The following is a 21,430-nucleotide window of genomic DNA, read 5'->3' on the forward strand; positions in this document are numbered from 1 at the left end:
ACAAAGATGTCGTTTCTTAACATGTGTCATTTAAAAAAAAAAAAAAGTTACGTAAAACACGATAAATATTTTTTGCAAGCGGCATTCCAATTTCTCCCCTCCCTGCCCCTGCCAAGTCAGTGTCAGTGGGTTCGAGCTAGTGGGACTCAGACAGGACATCATGGCCAACGTGAATAGCGGAAATTCTGGATGTCGCGCTGTGGTTATGGCGGGTAAATACCTATCAAAAACGTCCCCCCTGGGAATGACAAAAGGTTTACAACCGAGGAAGATTAGCTCTTCACGGCGTGCGTCAAGCTCCCACGCGTCTGGTGTGGCAGAAAAGCCAGTGGCTCATCATTTCTCCGCCTCGGCCAAAACCAACCTGATATACCGGGACGTCAAAGCTTTTCTCAGTCAAGTTGGTGGAGACCCCAGGGAAGCTCGGTACTGGCTCGGACAATTTCAGAGAGCTGCTTCGGCCAAGTCTCCTTTTGCAGTTATAGAGGTGTGCTCATAATTTTATTTAACACATTCGCAGAGGTGGGTAGTAATGCATTGCATTTACTCTGTTACATTTACATGAGTAACTTTTTGCAGTAGCGCCCCCAGGGGGTGGCCAGGCCCCCCTATAGACCCTACTCACGTGACGTCACAGCCACGCCCCCGCGCCATGTTGTCCGTCTACTCGTCATGTTAATGCATTAGCGCTTCGTAAATTCCTCCTATTATGGCGTGTTTTTCTGCTCGTTAACATTGATAATCAAAATGGTGAAGTCGTGTGTGGCGGTCGGTTGCAATAACAGAGAAGATAGACGGAGAGACTTGAAGTTCTACCGGATTCCGAGAGACCCGGAGAGGAGAGCGAGATGGGCTGCTGCAATTCGACGAGAAAACTGGGCTCCAAACGATTACCACAGATTATGTAGTAGTCATTTTATATCTGGTAAGATGCATTTAATATATATTTAGAGGGTTTTGGGCTGACAACCACAATTAAGATCATTGCTAGGCTAATCGCCGACAACATACACTCAGACGTTGTGAATGAACTACCTGAAAATATATAATTATAAGGGGATAATAAGACAGTTGTCATACAATTAATTTACAATTTCACTATTGAGGTCAAAAGCCAAAAAATAAATTCAACTAGGGACAATCTGGAGTAGTGCTATCGCACTTCATATTTATTACATATTATATATAGGGATGGGAATTCAGAACCGGTTCCTTGTGTTTCGAGGCCTCGACATCACAATGAAAAAGCCTGAACGATCCCTTTAACGATTCCTAAAGACGCATATTGCGTTGTGACGTGTCTTGTTGTCCAGACGCATCAAACTAGCATGGCGCCAAGAACCACCCGCTCCAAAGTTTGGCTACACTTCACCAGGAAAGAGGGTAAAAATGAAAGGTTACGATGGTTTAGCACGAGCATTGCAGCCGTAAACATAACAATGACAGCACGTAGGTTCAATCGCTCGAAAGTGTGTCTTTACTTCACGAGGAAAAATTACAACAAAACGACTTGCAGTCTTGCAATGTGGAGATAACTGCATCAGGAGGGAAGGTGGAGATAACTGCATCAGGAGGGAATAAGACTGCACTGTCCTCACAGAGACGCTAAGGCTTAGTCCTGACTATATAGCTAGCTAAACTCCCAAATGAGGATGCAGAAGATGTTGGTATAATTTGCTGACTTTATTCAACCATCACTTGAAGAGTGAAACTAAAAATAGAAATGAAACAAATCAATTTCGTCCCCAATAACAAACAGGTTTGCATCAACGTAAATCAGCGATGATTAGCTGCTAATATAGCTAAACGGTTAGCATGCATTCGCTAGCATTTGCACATCGTTCAGTCTACTACACAACTGGATTTAAGTGTCCGATCGCGAGTGGAAGCACACAACAACAACACAAAAGACGATACATACAGGCGTTGCCTCTGTAGATATTTTACAAACATTAAAAAAGAACGTAGGCTCGTAGCAGTGTTTCCCCTCTCTCACTAACTCGCTCACTCGCTTGGATGCGTAATTTCTTCTTCGCGTGTAAGCGCGCTCTTCTTCACGTGAACGCGTTCTTCTTTGCGTGAGGAAGCGCAAGGGCGCCCCCACTTGAGCGTGAAAGCCCCATAAAAACTAATGCATTTCAATATACTGGTAAATAATACACTTTAACAGGGGTCCCCAAACTACGGCCCGCGGGGCGGATACAGCCCGCCCCCACATTTGGTCCGGCCCCTGAACAATACCAGAGAGCATTTTGAATTTTTTTTTTCTTAATTGTGTGATTTATTTTCTGGCTTTTTTCTGTGAAGAACTCAGAGAGGGTTATTTGGTTATTATCTATTTGATTAATAGTGTTATTATTATTATATTATATTATTATTGCCTGGCTCTGCCAAACTATTCTCCCTGTATTTTTCAAACACTGAGAGAAATAGTCTGGGAACCATCCCATTAACGGCCTTTTCGAGCAGGTACAAAATCAATCGACAAATCAGATTCGTTTATTTGCGTGACGTGTTCTTCACGAGCAACGTCACTCTTGCGCGTCGAAAGTCGTCTCCACAACACAGATGGTCAACAGGACAACCGAGAACATGTTCCAATCCGCGGTAAATTCTGTTTTAAATTACCAAAAACACATCGACACGAGTCATTGACAATAGTCTGTCTCGCGCTAGCCATGTTGAATAAACTCCGCTCTCTTCGTATGTTTACTTCCGCGCGCAAGTCCCTCGTGCTTCCGTCGTCAGTTAATAACGTCACGTCTGCCCGTCGCTGATTGGTCCACTACGCTGTCTGTTTGCTGTGGCTTGCTCCGCCCTGGAAATTGTATCCGTGGGAATGGTGGCCAGACTCAATAGCTGGAACAGCGTTGAGTCTGGTGTACCAGGCAAATATTATTATTATTATTTTTTTTAAATTATTTTTTATTTACTTTTGTTCTGTAAAGACTCCAGAAAGGGTTATTTGATTGCGGCTTTCTGAAAAGCAATAATTTTTTACATTTCGGCACTCCTGCAATCGTCACACTTTTTCTGTGTTCTGTTCAAACTGACCCCGGCCCCTCATCAGTTAAAAGTTATGTGGCCCTCACAGGAAAAAGTTTGGAGACCCCTGCTTTAACACATATTGCCAACGGCAAAACAACGAACTATATGCCAATATTCATTCATTCATTCATTTTCATATTTTTTATTTCTATTGGAAGTTTCAGTAAAATGTTACACATTCTGGTGCATTTGCCACTTATTGCCACAGTTAATATTGAGGCTTTGGGCCTCTTTTGACCTCGTTGTGAGTTTGTAAGGTTGTGACTTCTGATTAAACTCGATGCCAATCAAAACGTTTGTTCTTCTTTTCAAATTAGAATCGATAAGAGAATCGATAAAGAATCGAATTGTTAAGCAATATCGATAATGGAATCGGAATCGTAAAAATCCTATCAATTCCCATCCCTAATTATATATGTATGTAGTGAGAGTGCTATCGCTAAACCATATAAACATTAAAAGCCCTAGCTCCATTGACAACTGACATGAAATACATTAGACTTGACAGTGGATGTTAGCAAGAACAAAAGATTTTGAATTGAAAAATTTCGTAACTCACCTTCCCGAGCACAAGATAGATTCCTGCCGAATTTTCGTGGAAGAGGACCTGTTTCACCCAACCAGCAACGAAGTATTTGTAAGCCTCCAAGCTCTTAAAGTTTTTCAAACTTTCGTGAGAATAGGCTGATTTTGTGTGGACAAGATAGTTGTAAATATCAGGGTAGCTAGCAGATGTCAGGCAAAGACGGCGAAGACAGCGGGTCGAAAAACATCGATTTAGGCATCAAATATGGATCTGGCGAATGGATAAACTGAAGCTTTTCCACATAACGCCTTTTATGCAACGCATCCAATGAGTTTACAGCGTCAGATAACACCGGGGCTTCCATGAATTGCTCTATAAATTGCACGACTAATTGAAACCATTGAGAATAGGGCTAAAAAATGACGGACAATATGGCGGCCGGATACAGCGACACGTCATTTTGTGACGTAGGTGAGTAGGGTCTATAAATTTGTTGGCCACCCCGCTTGCCAGTATAGACCCCAATCACCAACGTCACGTGATCGCTGCATTTTGCCGCCATATTGTCTGTCATTGTGTGTCGTATTGTCAATGGTAGTAGTTTCTAAAGGTGGATTCACTTGCAAATTATGGAAGCCCCGGTGCTTTCAGACGCTGTAAACTCATTGGATGAGTTGCATAAAAGCCGTTATTTGGAAAAGCTTCGGTCGATCCAGTCGCCAGATCCATATTTGATGCCCAAATTGATGTTTCCTCCAGTCCGGTCCCGTCCCCTGCGTCAGAGCTCGTCCTGAGACCACAAAATTTCCAATCATACTCCAGTTTATGTCAGGATGAGGAGTCGGGTACCCAAAATCGGCACCGGCCCGAATATAAACCGACATTTGGTCAGCTGAGCGTCACCGTTGTCACGATTGTAAAATGAAACTTGATTGACAACGGGCCGGTGTGTGCCGAAAAATAGCTGCCCCCGCGTGAAATGTACCCCCTGACGGGAGCGCTTATTGACGTGAAAACATCAAATGTTTTCATGGACGCATTACAGTAATGGATTTACGACTGTAAGATCAGTTTAAAATAATTAAATTACACAAAATATTAGTACTGTATTTTAGTAACAAATCGTGGACTGGGCAACATAACAATCCGTGAACAGAAATGTATTAGTCTACAGGTTTTCACGACCATATCCCAATGACAATCACACAGGTATGACATTTATTAGTTCAAGCAGAGTAAAATAATACATATTCATGGTACAAGAAAGTCGTTTCCGTGTGGGCCCTCCCGTCAGGGGGGACATTTCACACAGGGCGGCTATTTTTCGGCACAACACCTGTTGTTGCGCTCACCTTCTTGCTGCGCGACCGTGGCGACGAGCTTCGTAGTCTCCGTCTGATGATGTCTCGTGTTGGCATCATATTGATGTTTTCGCCGCTGTCTGACGGCTGTAGACACAAACGCATCATGGACCGAGATTAACAAACTGTGTTAAGTGATTTGCCCTTTTAACAATGGGCACACAGCAACTTCTAAAATGACCGTTTGTCTTCTCTGTTACTGCAACCAACCGCCACACATGCCTTCACCATTTTGATTAATCAATGTTAACGATTGTCAGGAAGGTTTTTGGGTTCGTTTACTAGGCAGCGATTCCTTAGACAAGCAGAAAAACAAGCAGTAATAGGAGGAATGTACGTACCGGTAATATGTAAACATGACGAGCTGACGGACAGTATGGCGGAACCAGTCAGGGGGGCGGAGTTGTGACGTCACGTGAATGGTGTCTATATCGTTAGATTGTTGTAGCATCAGTTATGCATTTCATCCCAAATGCAAATCTGCCAGCACACTCTTTTCCCCAGTTATTATTTTGTTTTGTTAAATGTACACCTTATGCCTAATATATACAGTACATAACACAATAAAACAGAATTGTTGTGGAACTCAAAATGTTGACTGGACAGTTATGGACTATTAAATCATTAGTAACATCAAATATTACACTATACACCAAAGTATATCAGTAGCCATGTCCTTAAGTCTTTCTGATAGTTTTCCCCTGAACTTTTTACTGCAATAATATAATGAAAACCTGAAATTATGGCTTTTAGTTTTGGTGTGTCACCCCAAGATTTTAAGTGGCCCCATCCCTTTGAAAAATTTCTGGAGGCGCCACTGACTTTTTGAGAAAAATGTACTTCTCAGCAAGGGCGTAGGTTTGGTCTCAACATTGGTAGGGACAAAATAACAGCATAACCTGCATGATTTCAACTAAAGATACACGATAATATCGGTGGCCGATAATTATCGGCCGATAATGGCAATTATGACGTCACACAGATAATCCAGATAATAAAAAATTCAACCGATAATGCAATCCGATAATTATATACTTGATTTGGCCTCCAAATGTGCGCAACCGAAGAATTCAGCACGCCGCCTCCTCAACCCCTCCCCTCTCTGAAGCCCCTGAGGGAGGAGGGGTTGAGGAGGCGGAGTTACACGACAAGAAGTAGTTGAATATTATGGCGGCTGTTACTAAAAAAACGACGCTCTCGCCATTTGCGAAACATGTACCGCAGAAGTTCCATGAGGCCGAAAGAAAGCGTCCTCATTCAAAACCACTAACCCAGCATCCATTTAAAACTGCATCACAAAGATTTTTGGAACGAATACCAGGCTGCTGCTGCTAGCGGAAATGCTAACGCTAATGTAAACACTAAGTTAAACTAGGGGCTTGTGACGATACAAGCCCTTTGGGAAAGCAGCCCAAGGCGGGTGGTAAACTCTCATCTAAGGCTAAACACCAGTAAGATTGGAGACCGATAGTCGGCAAGTAGCCGTCTTCCGACGGAGCCCGCCGCTCTGGCCGGTCCGGCAGGCCACCGCCGCCCCGCCGATGGCGAGGCGGGCAGAGCCCGGTTCCCCGGCTTCAGGACCTCCGGCGAACACCCCGGTTTCTCGAGCGTTCCCTCACAGCATGTGAGCAGAGCCAGGCCCTGAATACGCTGCGGCCGCGGGCGGATTATCCGGTACGAACGTAGCCGCCGCCGAGACGAGACACGATTTTTTTTTTTTACCGAAATGACCCGAGAGCCAAAGCCCTGGATAAAAAAATAATGCAGTTTATACGACCACCGTTCTTCATGAAAAACATGCCAATCACATTTTCACCACTACATCTGGAAAAGTGATGTCCAGTAAGCAAGCTTATCATGACGGCACAGTGGTTAGATGATAATTTAAACATGGAGAAAACGAAGTCAGCCCGTCAATAATGCATTCAGTATGTAAAATGACGAGCGGTCAGATGACTTTGTAATGCTGCCTTTATTTTCTGCTTAACAAAACTCAGGCACAAAACAACACGCACGGAGATGCGAGCTCCAACTGCATCCAAATAGTACTGCCGTTTATCAGTTTAGCTGCTGTGAAGCGAATGTCGCGACTCGTGAGTGCCGCAAATGTAAACAAAGCGCTGCAGAATGGGTACATGACATTTCGCTATTTTGAGTTAATCATTTTCACAGTGTGCAACAAAGCATATAACATTAGCAATCACTTTTCAAATTAACTTATTTGTCTGCTCAATTACAGTCACAGTAGATGATCTAAACTTATTGGCACTTATCAACACTTATTAATTTAAATATGCACATTCCTGTTGTAATGAAATAACAATAATATTCTGTAGCCACAAATATTCAAAATCTTTTCTTCTTCCAAGTTTTTTTAGGATTAAGTATAATAATGTATTGCTTGAAATAAGGCTGTTAAGATTATTTTCAGCTAGCTATTTTTCTTCCAAGAAATCTGAGAGAAATACACCTGAAGCGCTGGCAGATAATTTCACTTATTTCCAATAGATTTACACTTAAAACTGACTAGTTTTAAGGAAGTGTGTTTTGCAGTGTATTAATGTTATGTTAGGAATGGCTTACTTTTAAAGGCATTTTTGTGCAACTTAGGTATTTACTCTGTAAGTAATTGTTGCCAAAAGTTTACCATTACACAATGTCAGACTATGTCATTATTTAGATGTTGGAATTGACGACTTGTTCATATTTTATGTTGAAAAAAAAAGAGCAATAAATTATGTTTTTGCACAGTAATATTTTCTTTTGTTTAAAATTTTACATAAATCTTTTAATAGAATTATCGGCTTGACATTATCGGTTATCGGTAGGAATGAGGAGGAAATTATCGGTTATCGGTATCGGTTGAAAAATGTATTATCGTGCATCACTAATTTCAACCTGCATGATTTCAAGTAGGTCGAAATCCAGCGTAGGGCTACTGCACCTTAAAACATGTTATATTTTTTCGTTGAGATAACTGTTATTGTAATTTGTTCTAATCAAATAAAAGTTGATTTGATTTTATTTGACTTAGAACACATCTATAACTGAACAGTATGAGCATGCAGGTGACAATGTTTTTTTTAGGTAACCTATTGTGGTTCCTCGGTTTTATTATTATTATTTTAGCTATTCTTTGTTCAGCCGACCCTTTGAGCCCTACTTTGACCCCCTCAGAATTATGGGGCGCCGTTTGTAAAGCAGCACATGCTGAAAATTAAGACAACATTTTTTCACATTTAGTGCCACACAGTGTTTAATATGGTGTGAAATTTTTAGTCACTTTTTTTTTTTTTTTTTTTTTTTTTTTTTTGCACATTTACACCATTATTTAGCAACTTAAATATTCATTTTTAAATAAGAAGTTTTGGACCTCAATGTTTAAATCCAGAACTAAATATTTAATTTAAATCTTAAATTTATATCCTATATCCTAAATGCTAAATCAGGAAACGGTGGGAACTAAATATTTAGTTTAATATACAAATTCACATGACTGGAGACAGGAAGTAACAAAATAAAAGCTGGTGGAGCAACTCAGACTGTCTGTTTACGTTGCTTGAAAATGAATAAAACCTACTCAACGGTGGCAGTCTGCTCTTAGACATGAGTCATTGTGATAATAACAATATATAGGTAAAATACATATTTAGGAGAAACTATTTAAAGAGTATTTTGTGTGCTCCAGCTTTTATTTTGTTACTTCCGGTCTCCAGTCATGTGAATTTGCATATTAAACTAAACATTTAGTTCCAACTGTTTCCAGATTTAGCATTTAGGATATAGGATATAAACTTAACATTCAAATTAAATATTTAGTTCTGGATTTAAACATTCAGGTCCAAAACTTCTTATTTAAAAATGAATATTTAGGTTGCTAAATAATGTTGTAAATGTGCAAAAAAATGTGACTCTAAAAATTTTAACACCACGTTTTCAACACTGTGTGGCACTAAATGTGAGAAAATGTTGTCGTAATTTTCAGCATGTGCTGCTTTACAAACGGCGCCACATACAGAATGCTTCAAAACTCAACAGCCAAGTGAACACTGGTGAAAACTTTGATAAAATGTTAAAAAAAAATATATATATATATATATACGTCAATGTGTGTAGCGCCCCCTATAGAACAAAACCAAAATTTCATTTTTTTTTTTTTTTTAATAAGGTGAAAGAGGAGGTAACAACGTAAAGATTAAAATTTTGAACACATCAGTAGTCTACTATATGAATGGGATACCATACGCGGTGCCCAGATTGCCGTTAGTACTACATCCAGTTTTCTTTGGGTGGGCAGAGCGTGTCCGTGGGTGGGCACTGAACCCCCCCCCCCCCCCCCCGCCCCCCGCCCCCACACTCCCCTGTAACGCCCCTGCTGCTAAATGAATTGGACGTCTATCGCAGTCAGTGGCATGCAATAAGTTAAATGCTTTGTTTAAAAAAAAAAAATACACTGGTTCCAGTCCTAAGTGACACTCCAAAAGTTTATTTTATTTTATTTTTTATTTACAGTATTTAACTCATTGCATGCCACTGATGGCAATAGACGTCCAATTTGTTTAAACTGAGATGTTCATCTTACTGTGCTATTGGCGGCGCTAGACGTTCAATCCATTTTGACTGAGAAGGACAAATGAACAGGAACAAAACAAAAAATTTTGGAAGTGTTGGAGAGTTAATTCAACAATGGAAAGGTTTGCTTTGATACTGTACGTCAGTGGTTCTTAACCTGGGTTTGATCGAACCCCAGGGGTTTGGTGAGTAAGTCTAATGGGTTCGGGGAACGTTAAGACACACAGGGCCCGATTTTCGTACACCTACTAGAGGCAAAGTGTCATTTTAGACTATGTTTTGGACTGGTTTGCCCCCAATTCACAGGCTTTATTCAATTTCTTTCAACTGGTTTGCTCAGTGGAAGTTTGACCCCACACTTGGCACGAGGACGCGTTAAAAAAAAAAAAAAAAAAAAACATTTGTTTCACATTTTACACTATGAAAATAGTATGTGATGCAAGGATGCAACACTAAAATGATAATGTAGACATAAAAAAAAAAACATTTTCTAACATGAAAATCAACTGCAAAAGGCACAATTATTTGTAGTATATGAAATTTGAAGTAATTTGATATTATTAATATTAGCTTGCTATAGCTTATCTAAATCAGTTGTGAATTTGAAAATAATTGCTTTACTATTTTATCCCGCAGGGTTCAGCTAATGCACATGTTAAACTTGTGGGTGTCAGTACCTTTAGCAAGGTTAAGAACCACTGCTGTATGTTTTTCATGTGCAATTCCATACTTAAAAAAAACAAGCACTGTACCAAAAAACTAGTAATTGTGTTCAATTTCTAGAACATTTTCAAATGCCCCTCTCTCTCTCTCATGCAGGTGGAAAGTTCAGTGTTTGACAGCAAGGAAATGGTTCAAAGCTTAGCCTTTGGACTCTCATTCCTACAGCGAATGGACATGAAGCCTCTAGTGGTGATGGGCATGTCCCAGTCTGACAAAAGCGATGACACTCTTACAGAGGGGGACTTGCAGAGCTCCAGGAGACCGGTGGAGCAAAGTCAGCAGCTGACTGAGGCTCTGCAAGAGCAATCAGCCTCTGTTTTACCATTCTTCTCGGCTGAAGCATTCCTAAAGCTACATAAAGTTCCACATGGCAGCAGGTGAGCAAGAAAAGATTTTTCACACGCGACTTGAAACTCTTAAATGAGAAGCCATATTATTGAGACAAAAAATACAGAGAAAGAAATTCATTTGAAGCAGGACCGCTTTGAAAACTTTTGATTCATACTGTATATTGTAAATATTGTACGATGAAAAGTAGCCAAATTCACATATAGTGGCTGTAATAGATAGAAAATTGAGATTGATTTGGGTCCTTTCTAGTGATGCACGATAATACATTTTTCAACCGATACCGATAACCGATAATTTCCTCCTCATTCCTACCGATAACCGATAATGTCAAGCCGATAATTCTATTAAAAGATTTATGTAAAATTTTAAACAAAAGAAAATATTACTGTGCAAAAACATAATTTATTGCTCTTTTTTTTTCAACATAAAATATGAACAAGTCGTCAATTCCAACATCTAAATAATGACATAGTCTGACATTGTGTAATGGTAAACTTTTGGCAACAATTACTTACAGAGTAAATACCTAAGTTGCACAAAAATGCCTTTAAAAGTAAGCCATTCCTAACATAACATTAATACACTGCAAAACACACTTCCTTAAAACTAGTCAGTTTTAAGTGTAAATCTATTGGAAATAAGTGAAATTATCTGCCAGCGCTTCAGGTGTATTTCTCTCAGATTTCTTGGAAGAAAAATAGCTAGCTGAAAATAATCTTAACAGCCTTATTTCAAGCAATACATTATTATACTTAATCCTAAAAAAAACTTGGAAGAAGAAAAGATTTTGAATATTTGTGGCTACAGAATATTATTGTTATTTCATTACAACAGGAATGTGCATATTTCAATTAATAAGTGTTGATAAGTGCCAATAAGTTTAGATCATCTACTGTGACTGTGATTGAGCAGACAAATAAGTTAAATTAATTTGAAAAGTGATTGCTAATGTTATATGCTTTGTTGCCCACTGTGAAAATGATTAACTTAAAATAGCGAATTTTCATGAACAATGGTGGTCGTATAAACTGCATTATTTTTTTATCCAGGGCTTTGGCTCTCGGATCATTTCGGTAAAAAAAAAAAAAAATCGTGTCTCGTCTCGGCGGCGGCTACGTTCGTACCGGATAATCCGCCCGGGGCCGCGGCGTATTCGGGGCCTGGCTCTGCTCACATGCCGTGAGGGAACGCTCGAGAAACCGGGGTGTTCGCTGGAGGTCCTGAAGCCGGGGAACCGGGCTCTGCCCGCCCCGCCAACGGCGAGGCGGCGGTGGCCTGCCGGACCGGCCAGAGCGGCGGGCTCCGTCGGAAGACGGCTACTTGCCGACTATCGGTCTCCAATCGTGCCGGTGTTTAGCCTTAGATGAGAGTTTACCACCCGCCTTGGGCTGCTTTCCCAAACAACCTGACTCTGTATCGTTACAAGCCCCTAGTTTAACTTAGTGTTTACAATAGCTTTAGCATTCCCGCTAGCAGCAGCAGCCTGGTATTCGTTCCAAAAATCTTTGTGATGCAGTTTTAAATGGATGCTGGGTTAGTGGTTTTGAATGAGGACGCTTTCTTTCGGCCTCATGGAACTTCTGCGGTACATGTTTCGCAAATGGCGAGAGCGTCGTTTTTTTAGTAACAGCCGCCATAATATTCAACTATTTCTTGTCGTGTAACTCCGCCTCCTCAACCCCTCCTCCCTCAGGGGCTTCAGAGAGGGGAGGGGTTGAGGAGGTGGCGTGCTGAATTCTTCGGTTGTGCACATTTGGAGGCTAAATCAAGTATATAATTATCGGATTGCATTATCGGTTGAATTTTTTATTATCTGGATTATCTGTGTGACGTCATAATTGCCATTATCGGCCGATAATTATCGGACACCGATAATATCGTGTATCTTTAGTCCTTTCTAATGAATGTGAACCAGATGTTTTATACATATTTTCATGTCATCATGGAGCTATTCCACAGAAACAAGACTTGAGTCCAAAATCAGACAAATTAGATTTTAGGCTGCTTTTGTCAAGTCCTCAAAAAAAGAGTTTTTCTCCTTCACGTTTGAGGGAATTACTGACATAAAATATGAGAAATTAGCCAAAGAAGCCATGAGGCATGTTTGCCTTTTAAAGGTTCTTAGCAGCCATTTTTAATCAAAAGAAGCAACCCTCTTTTTGATCATTCATGGAAAATTGCCAACATCGCCCAGCCGCGCTCTGTGTTTAATTCAGTAGCGGTTATCTGTAATATGGTGAAAGGTTGTCAAAAAATGGCAAGTTTGGAGTATATTTTTACCTGTTTTCTCAATGCTTTTAATGGGTCTGCAAAAAAAACAACAACAACAAAAAAGACACACACACATTTAAAAACAACTTAGTGCTAATCTTGTTGTTGCTAGTTAATTTACATATCATTCTTAACCACACATTGCTTCCAGAAGACATCATATATGGCTTATAATAGGGTTGGGCATCATTTGAATTTGAACGATTCCGGTTTTGATTCCAATTCCACCTTTCAATTCTGAATTAAATGATTCTCGATTCCGATTCTTTTAATTGGCAGGGTGAAAAAAATTGCAGTTTATATTAATTTCTTCACTTCTTTAATATATATATTTTTAATTATATGAACTTTCAATTAACTGTAAGCTTCACACGGGGCTATTTTTAAATTGTATCCAAATATCAGTCTTTGAACTTGAATATGATGAGGTTTCTTTCCATAGGAGTGCACTTTGACAAAAATGTTTATTTTTCCAAAGCTCACGGAGAAAAAATTTACACATATTCTTTTGCCTATGTTTTAGAGTGTCTTATGCTGCAGGCATTTTTACATGTTATTGAGCTCCCATTATTGGGCTAACCTAGTGCAGAATATAAAACAAACAAACAAAAAAAACAACTTGTAATACCAGTCCAGATTAGCAGCGGGTAAAGTATAAAATCAGAAACAGTTTTTGTTGAGCAAAATGATCATATCTGCCTTCTCAGGCAGTACGCATGAGCGTTCTGGACTGATAGTGTCTCCTGCAGTGGGGAGCACACGTTCACTGAGTGTAGTTGAAGCTTGATTGCATAAATATGAGAAAGCGAGAAAAAGTATAAAATTAGGTAGGGGTAAATTAGCTGTGAGCCATTACTTACTTTATGTACATGTACCTTAGCTGGGAGCTACGACGAAGCATTAGTATAAATTTTTGGGTGACAGATGAGGGCAAAATAATAAGGATTTCCTTATTTGTAAAACTGATTCTAAAACAAAACATGCTTTTAGTAATGTTGATTTTAATGGAGGCGGCAACACGCTATGTAAAGTACGTAGCTGCTTATATAGCTACCTTAGCCTGATTTAATAATACAACCTATTCTTGTACTATTCCATCCATCCATCCATCCATCCATCCATCCATCCATCCATCCATCCATCCATCCATCCATCCATCCATCCATCCATCCTCTACCGCTTAATCTGGGGTCGGGTCGCAGGGGCATCAGAAGACAGACGTAATTTATTGTTTTACTTACCTGGTCCTGACTGGTTAGAGGACCGGCGCAGCGTGTCAAATACACGACACTCAACTATGCACTACTCAGCACTTGTATTCCATGAAGCTAGAGGTGTTTAATCATATTGGTGATGCAGTCACCTTTGCAGGATATAGCTGTGTTGCAAATGTTGCACTGAGCTGACTGGTCATTTTTCTTTGTGAAGTTGAGCCAAACGTTTGAGCACCACTGCTCCGTGTCCATGGTTGAAAAAAAAGTTGCAATGCACAAACACATACTTAATGTGGTTTCTTCTTCGTGGTGTTCGGCAGCTATTTTTTCTGATCGGCGGTCAGGGCATCGAAATATGATATCAAAATTTTAAAATTCAAACGGTTCCGGGAGAATCGGAGTGTTAGTCCGGGATCCCATCGATGCTCGATGCCCAACCCTACTTACAACGAAGCTGTACTTTGTTAAATTTGTATCTTCAGAGGTTCAAAGTTCAGCCTATTTTCTGACAAAAAAAAGATCTTTAAAGTTTTTCATCAACCCAAACTGAATCAATCAAACTTAACAATTGCTTGAAAATTGATCCTTATTTTATGTTCATCATGAATGCTGTATGCACACATTGTCCTCTCATTGCAGTGCTCTACCATCCCTCTCTGTTGATACAAGCCTTCTCCAGTGGAGTCTCAACTGTGGGATGATTCCTCTGGTTTGCCCTGTGGGGAAGGATGAGCAAGGCCGCTCTGTGATCTTGGACTCGATGGAAGTTACGGCAGCGATTTCTCATGCTTTGCAGCCCCACAAAGTTATGTTCTTGACCAACATGGGAGGGCTGCGGAACCAGGAAAATGAGGCATGATTGTAACCATTTGCCTTAAACATGTTTCGCGATTAGGGCTGCAGCTATCAAATATTTTAGTAATCGAGTAATCGACTGAAAATTCTATAGATTAATCGAGTAATTGGAAAAAACTTTTTTTTTTTTTTTTAGGTTAAGAGCAATTATAAATATACATGAGAAAAAAAGACATTTAATCCAATATTGAACCATTTTCAGTCAATCAATGTCTTTATTTTCAATGTACATTGTTGAAAACAGCCAACAACTGCATCTAAGATGTGACTAGAAAAAAAAAAATCACTGCTTTCACTTAAAAAACTTCTAGATCTTATTAAAAAAAACATATTTCATACATAAAAATGTGATTACGCTTGATAACACACATCACTCGAAAGCTACGTGTTTTTCCCACGTGTTTCCATTTAATTTCCATTTGTGTCAAGTTTTTTTTAAGTTTTAGTTAAGTTTTAAGTTAGTCTAAACTAAGTACTGGTAGGATTTTGAGTTTTTGCAGTGTTCAAAATAAATGTATGATACATGCTGTATTGGAGCACATTTATTCAGTAATGACTACTGAGCTAAAACGGACAGTTAGCTTTATTATGTTTTAAATTTCATCACTCTACAGCGCTGTGTTTTTACAGATTAAATAAAGCTTGTATGTAAGACACGTTAGCCACGCATCGACAGTGGTCATAGTCAATAGAAACCTAGCCCTCCGAAGGGCTAACGTTACGTTAGCGAGTGACAGTAACGTTACATTTATTAGCGATGAGAAGTCTACTGCTTAAAGATGGCGGCTGTTCACTAACGCTGCCCAGACGCGGCCGAGTCTGGCAATTCGCATCTAGTCTTAAATGCATGCGATATTTATAAGACGCATCGGACACTACCTGCTACCAAACTAGCATCATGCGGGCATAGTTTTTAGCAACGTCGGCGTAGTTTGTAGCGGCTGTCGGCTGCGGTAAGTTTTTTTTTATTTTTTTTTATTAATTCTTCCTCTACGCATGTGATGTCAGCGCGTTGTCCCACATTGAAAGTAGTCCGGGCAAAACGTAATGCTTAGAGCTGGCAAAATTAAACGATTCCTCGAGGTGAATAAAATTACTCGGATCAGTTTTTAAACTCGAGTTACTCGAGTTGCTCGAGTATTCGTTTCAGCTCTATTCGCGATATACTGTAACTGCACATGACACAATTTGCATTATGAAGGAATGGTTCAAGTAGCATGGTGTTAAAAATATTGTAAACCCTGACATTATACTTGATGTGATTGGAGTCTGTTTGCTGTACAGGTGTTAGGTACCGTGTCATTACCTGGCGACCTGCCTCATCTTTCCATGGCACCATGGCTAAGCGCGAAAGAGCGCCATAGAGTGACTGGCATAGCCAGACTGCTTAACTGCCTGCCGACTGAGTCCTCTGCAGTGATCACCTCTGCTGACACACTGCTGACAGAGCTTTTCAGCCACAAAGGTGCTGACTGGCTCACCGTTTTTATTGTTGTTGTTTTGTTTCTTAGCACGTGCATCGCACGCACACACTGCACATACATACAGACTGGTGCTTTCACTTATTCCTTCCCGCAGCTACTTTTATATTGCTCTACTGTATCTCCCGTGTCTGAGTGTCTTCTCTATCCTTCTATTTTAGGATCTGGGTCACTATTTAAAAACAGAGAGCCCATACATAGGTAAAAAACTGTTTGTCCAGTTTAAAAAAAAAAAAAAATCACAATTCCAATGACTCATCCTTTTTGCATTTTATGCATTTTTGTAGGTATAATTCCTTTGATGAGATTGATGCAGATCGCCTTTTGGCTCTCATCAACAAAACTTTCAATAAAACACTGAAGCGAGATTACATTGACTCTCTCAAAGGGCGGCTGCATTCGGTCTATCTATCTGAAGGGTGAGTGCGACGATCTTAGTTTTAGGCTGGAGCGTTGTAACAATAATATGCAGTTATTCCAACTATGTGTGGAAATGTGTGGGGCTATGGCCCTGCGCTATGTTTACACTAACCCTTATTTAACCAAGAACCTTTATCTCTCTGTGAGTCACAATTATTAATACCCAAATGGATCGTTTGCTATCTATGAAGAAATGATGGGATGATTATGCCGTAAAAGAACAATATTTGAAGGGAAGCAAACCTAATTTTCACAACCCGTCAAATGAAATACATTGGTACCTCTACATGCGAAGCTAATTCGTTCCAGTACCGTGTTTGTAAGTCGAAATGGTCGTATGTCGAGCTGGATTTTCCCATAAGAATATATTATAATTAGGGTTGTTCCGATCATGTTGTTTTGCTCCCGATCCGATCCCGATCGTTTTAGTTTGAGTATCTGCCGATCCCGATATTTCCCGATCCGATTGCTTTTTGTTTGCTCCCGATTCAATTCCGATAATTTTTCCCGATCATATACTGTACATTCCTCAAGATGGCATTTACATTATTAACATTCTTTCTGTGAGAGGGATCCACGGATAGAAAGACTTGTAATTCTTAAAGGATAAATGCGACTTTGTATATTGTGACTAAATATTGCCATCTAGTGTATTTGTTGAGCTTTCAGTAAATGATACTGTAGCCATTTAACTGTTCTGCCCAAATACATGATGGGAAGTGCAACCATGACTGTGCGTAGTGGCACCAATTGATATATCTTCTCTGCGTTGGGAAGTAACATAGGGTGTTAAGGAAAAGATCAACCACAAACCTTTCTTCCCCCACATTGCTTCCCGCAATATTTTTAATTGTTGAGAGAGGGATTTTAAGGCATTAGCCAATTAGAAAAAAAGCTCCAAAGACTGCCAAAATTCTCTCTACTCATTTATGTTGTCTTTTAGCTCTATATATAGGTAAAACGGTGCCATTATAGATTGAACGCGACTATGCGTGAGTGGGTCGTGCAGCGCATGCATTAAATGCATTACATATTTTAACGTGATTAATTAAAAAAAAAAAAAAAATCACCGCCGTTAACGCGATAAATTTGATAGCCCTACTATAAGCCAAAACTAAAGACTCTGGATGAATGTAAGACATTTTGTCTGTAACGTTAAATACAATTAGAAAACGATTTAATTAAAATATATATATATATATATTTAAAAAAGGCATGTCCGATATTTTTTTGCCGATTCCGATACTTTGAAAATGACGTGATCGGACCCGATCGATCGGGACATCTTTAATTATAATTCCATTAATTCGTTCCACAGCCGGAAAACCTTCACTAAATCCTTAATAAATACTACTGGTACAATTAAAAATGTCAATTACACATAGCAAAACAAATAAATTATTACTAAAAATCTGAATTATAATACAGTATAATAATCATAATAATAATAATAATTCCTGTAATAATGTAACAAATCGGGTGCTAATGTGGCGGATGTGTTATGCCTGCTGTACCTGGATGAGACAGTAAGATAGGTGTGGTAGAGATTTTACTTTCTCTTTTATTGTTGTTGTTGGCGTCAACTGTGGTGGACAGTAGGCGTGTTGTGATGCAAAAGTTCTGAAATAAATGATTGAAAACCTGACAAAGCTTGCGATGTTACAACAATAATTGTCACCTTGACGTATAAAAACCGGTGAACGGAGGTTGGAGGAGGACATTCACGATCGTAGACATTCTACGGCCGTATTGTCGAGCCAGTTCACTGACACGCACACCACTCTCATATTTTTCTATTATTTCCATCTTTATTTCAATGGTAAGCGTCATCTTTTTCCTTTTTTCACCACATGCGCTAACCCTCTTGGAACCCATGTTGATTTCTCTCACGGGCAAATCCACCCTGTGTTCGCTTGCAGTAAAACAAACTGTGGCGCTGTCATAACTCGTTGTATTACGAGCATATTGTTGGATGTGGAAACAAATGGTGAGTCAAATTTTATGTCGGATGTCCAAAAGATCGTGTGTCAAGGCGATTGTAAGTCGAGGTACCACTGTATTTCGAAGCTGGAGGAGGTACACACAGCACATTTAGGACCAATGACAGGAACTAATTTAGATGTGTTTGGGTTAAGCAAAATTTTGAAGTAACCCTTGAACTGCGTACAATCGTGGTGATTGGAATGAAATCTTTGTTTTTGTATTTGTTCAGCTACACAGCTGCAGCCATTGTCACTATGGAAGTGGCGAATACGCCATACCTTGATAAACTGGTGGTTAGCACAACAGAGCAAGGCCAGGGCACTGGCCACCTCATGTGGGAGTGTATGAGACAAGATCTGGGTAAACTCTTCTGGAGGTCCAAAACCAACAACAAAATTAATCCCTGGTAAGACATGGGCCAAAAAAGCTATTAAAATATTCATGTATATGTTCACACACCTCTAATTTCATACACTGCTGGCCAAAAGTATTGGCACCCCTGCAATTCTGTTAGATAACGCTCAATTTCTCCCTGAAAATGATTGCAATTACAAATGCTTTGGTAGTAATATCTTTATTTATTTTGCGTGCAATGAAAAAACACAAAAGAGAATGGGGAAAAAATGAAAACATTATCATTTTACACAAAACTCCAAAAATGGGTCGGACAAAAGTATTGACACCCTTTGAAAACTCATGTGATGCTTCTCTAATTTGTGTAATTAACAGCACCTCTTACTTACCTGTGGCACATAACAGGTGTTGGCAATAACTAAATCACACTTGCAGCCATTTAAAATGGATTAAAGTTGACTCAACCTGTGTTCTTGTGTGTACGACATTGAGCATGGAGAAAAGAAGACCAAAGAACTGTCTGAGGATTTGAGAGGCAAACTTGTGAAGAAGAACGGGCAATCTCAAGGCTACAAGTCCATCTCCAAAGGCCTTAATGTTCCTGTTTTTACCGTGCGCAGTGTCATTGATAAGTGTCAAGCCCATGGCACTGTGGCTAACTTCCCTAGATGTGGACGGAAAAGAAAAACTGACAAGAGATTTCAACAAAATATTTTGCGCATGGTGGATAAAGAACCTCAACTAACATCCAAACTAGTTCATGCTGTCCTGCAGTCCGAATGTACAACAGTGTCAACCCGTGCTATCCGTCTGAGTCTGAATGGAAAGGGACTCTATGGTAGGAGACCAAGGAAGACCCCACTTATGACCCAGAGACATAAAAATGCCAGGCTGGAGTTTGCCAAAACTTACCTGAGAAAGCCAAAAACGTTTTGGAAGAATGTTCTCTGGTCAGATGAGACAAAAGTAGAGCTTTTTGGGAAAGGCATCAACATAGAGTTTACAGGGGGGGGGGGAAACTAGGCCTTCAAAGAAAAGAACACGGTCCCCACAGTCAAATATGGTGGAGGTTCCCTGATGTTTTGGAGTTGCTTTTCTGCCTCTGGCACTGGACTGCTTGACCGTGTGCATGGCGTTATGAAGTTTGAAGACTACCAAAAAAAATTTGCAGCATAATGTAGGGCCCAGTGTGAAAAGGTTGGGTCTCCCTCAGAGGTCATGGGTCTTCCAGCAGGACAATGACCCAAAACACACTTCAAAAAGCACTAGAAAATTGTTTGAGAGAAAGCACTGGAGACTTCTAGAGTGGCCAGCAATGAGTCCAGACCTGAAAATGGCAGTTTGAAGAAGGCACCCTTCAAATCTCAGAGATCTGGAGCAGTTGGCCAAAGAAGATTTGTCTAAAATTCCAGCAGAGCATTGTAAGAAACTCATTGATGGATACTGGAAGCAGTTGTTCGCAGTTACTTTGTCTAAAGGTTTTGCTACCAAGTATTAGGCTAAGAGTGCCAATACTTTTCCCCAGCCCATTTTTGGAGTTTTGTGTTAAATGATAATGATTTTTTTTTTTTTTTAATTCATTCTCTTTTGTGTTTTTTCATTGCAAGGAAAATAAATGAAGATATTAATACCAAAGCATTTGTAATTGCAATCATGTTCTGGGAGAAATTGAGCATTATTTGACAGAATTGCAGGGGTGCCAATACTTTTGGCCACCAGTGTATTAGAGTATTAAAAGATGAATGTTGACAATTCCATTGCATTAACAACTTTCAGTTTTTCAGAAATTGTTCTCCTTCTCTTTGGGTGTTTAGGTATTACAAACATTGTGAAGGGAGCTTTGCTAATGGGGAATGGATCGTCTTCTGGAGTGGCCTTACAGACATTCGAGAGTCATACGAGCTTGTGGAGTATGCTAAGAATCTGCCCGACTCTTTCTGTGCTTCTCCTCTAACACCAACCCAGAATCTGAAAGCATCATGAAACTCGTATGCTTTACATAATGGGCTTCTTTTAGCCGCAATAAATAGGGGGTTAAAACTTTCAGCTGCTGAAGTGTTCTATTTTAAAAGTTCTCTTGAGTTTTTCATTGAGCACATCGTAATCTGAACTCCAAGCAGAGTGCCTTGAAAATTTGGACAGCTTTAAAGTATTGACTATATTTAGCTAGCGTTTCTTCAGTGATATCCTACAGTCAGTGATTGGCTAAGTTCACAGCAACAGAAATCATTTTTTTAGTAAGTGGTGAGACAATGCCATCGTTTTGCTCCA

At 39.8% G+C, this 21,430-nt stretch overlaps 2 protein-coding genes across 2 annotated transcripts in view; one reads left to right on the top strand and one right to left on the bottom strand.

Annotated features, from left to right (window-relative positions):
• The window catches only part of LOC130904716 (homeobox protein Dlx4a-like), a 77,646-nt gene extending 77,130 nt beyond the window's left edge, over positions 1-516 (bottom strand). The window contains exon 1 of the mRNA XM_057817662.1: positions 365-516. The gene's annotated coding sequence lies outside the window, so the exon portion shown is untranslated. The remainder of the gene's footprint in view (positions 1-364) is intronic.
• On the top strand, positions 121-21,229 carry nags (N-acetylglutamate synthase). The gene is made up of 8 exons (XM_057817661.1): positions 121-487; positions 10,327-10,607; positions 14,706-14,919; positions 16,206-16,386; positions 16,564-16,603; positions 16,690-16,821; positions 19,035-19,211; positions 20,974-21,229. Exons 1-8 carry the CDS (start codon positions 161-163, stop codon positions 21,140-21,142), a joined length of 1,521 nt encoding a protein of 506 aa, XP_057673644.1. The 5' UTR covers positions 121-160; the 3' UTR covers positions 21,143-21,229.
• The last annotated feature ends 201 nt before the right edge of the window (positions 21,230-21,430 follow it).

This window comes from Corythoichthys intestinalis, chromosome 16 (assembly GCF_030265065.1).
Source record: "Corythoichthys intestinalis isolate RoL2023-P3 chromosome 16, ASM3026506v1, whole genome shotgun sequence".
Classification (NCBI taxonomy): Eukaryota; Metazoa; Chordata; class Actinopteri; order Syngnathiformes; family Syngnathidae; genus Corythoichthys; species Corythoichthys intestinalis.

Excerpts from the sequence above, each read along its gene's own strand:
- nags (XM_057817661.1), top strand. The coding sequence starts at position 161 with ATGGCCAACGTGAATAGCGGAAATTCTGGATGTCGCGCTGTGGTTATG. Across the intron at positions 10,608-14,705 it reads AAAGTTCCACATGGCAGCAG|TGCTCTACCATCCCTCTCTG; the intron begins GTGAGCAAGAAA and ends CTCTCATTGCAG. Across the intron at positions 19,212-20,973 it reads AACAACAAAATTAATCCCTG|GTATTACAAACATTGTGAAG; the intron begins GTAAGACATGGG and ends TTGGGTGTTTAG.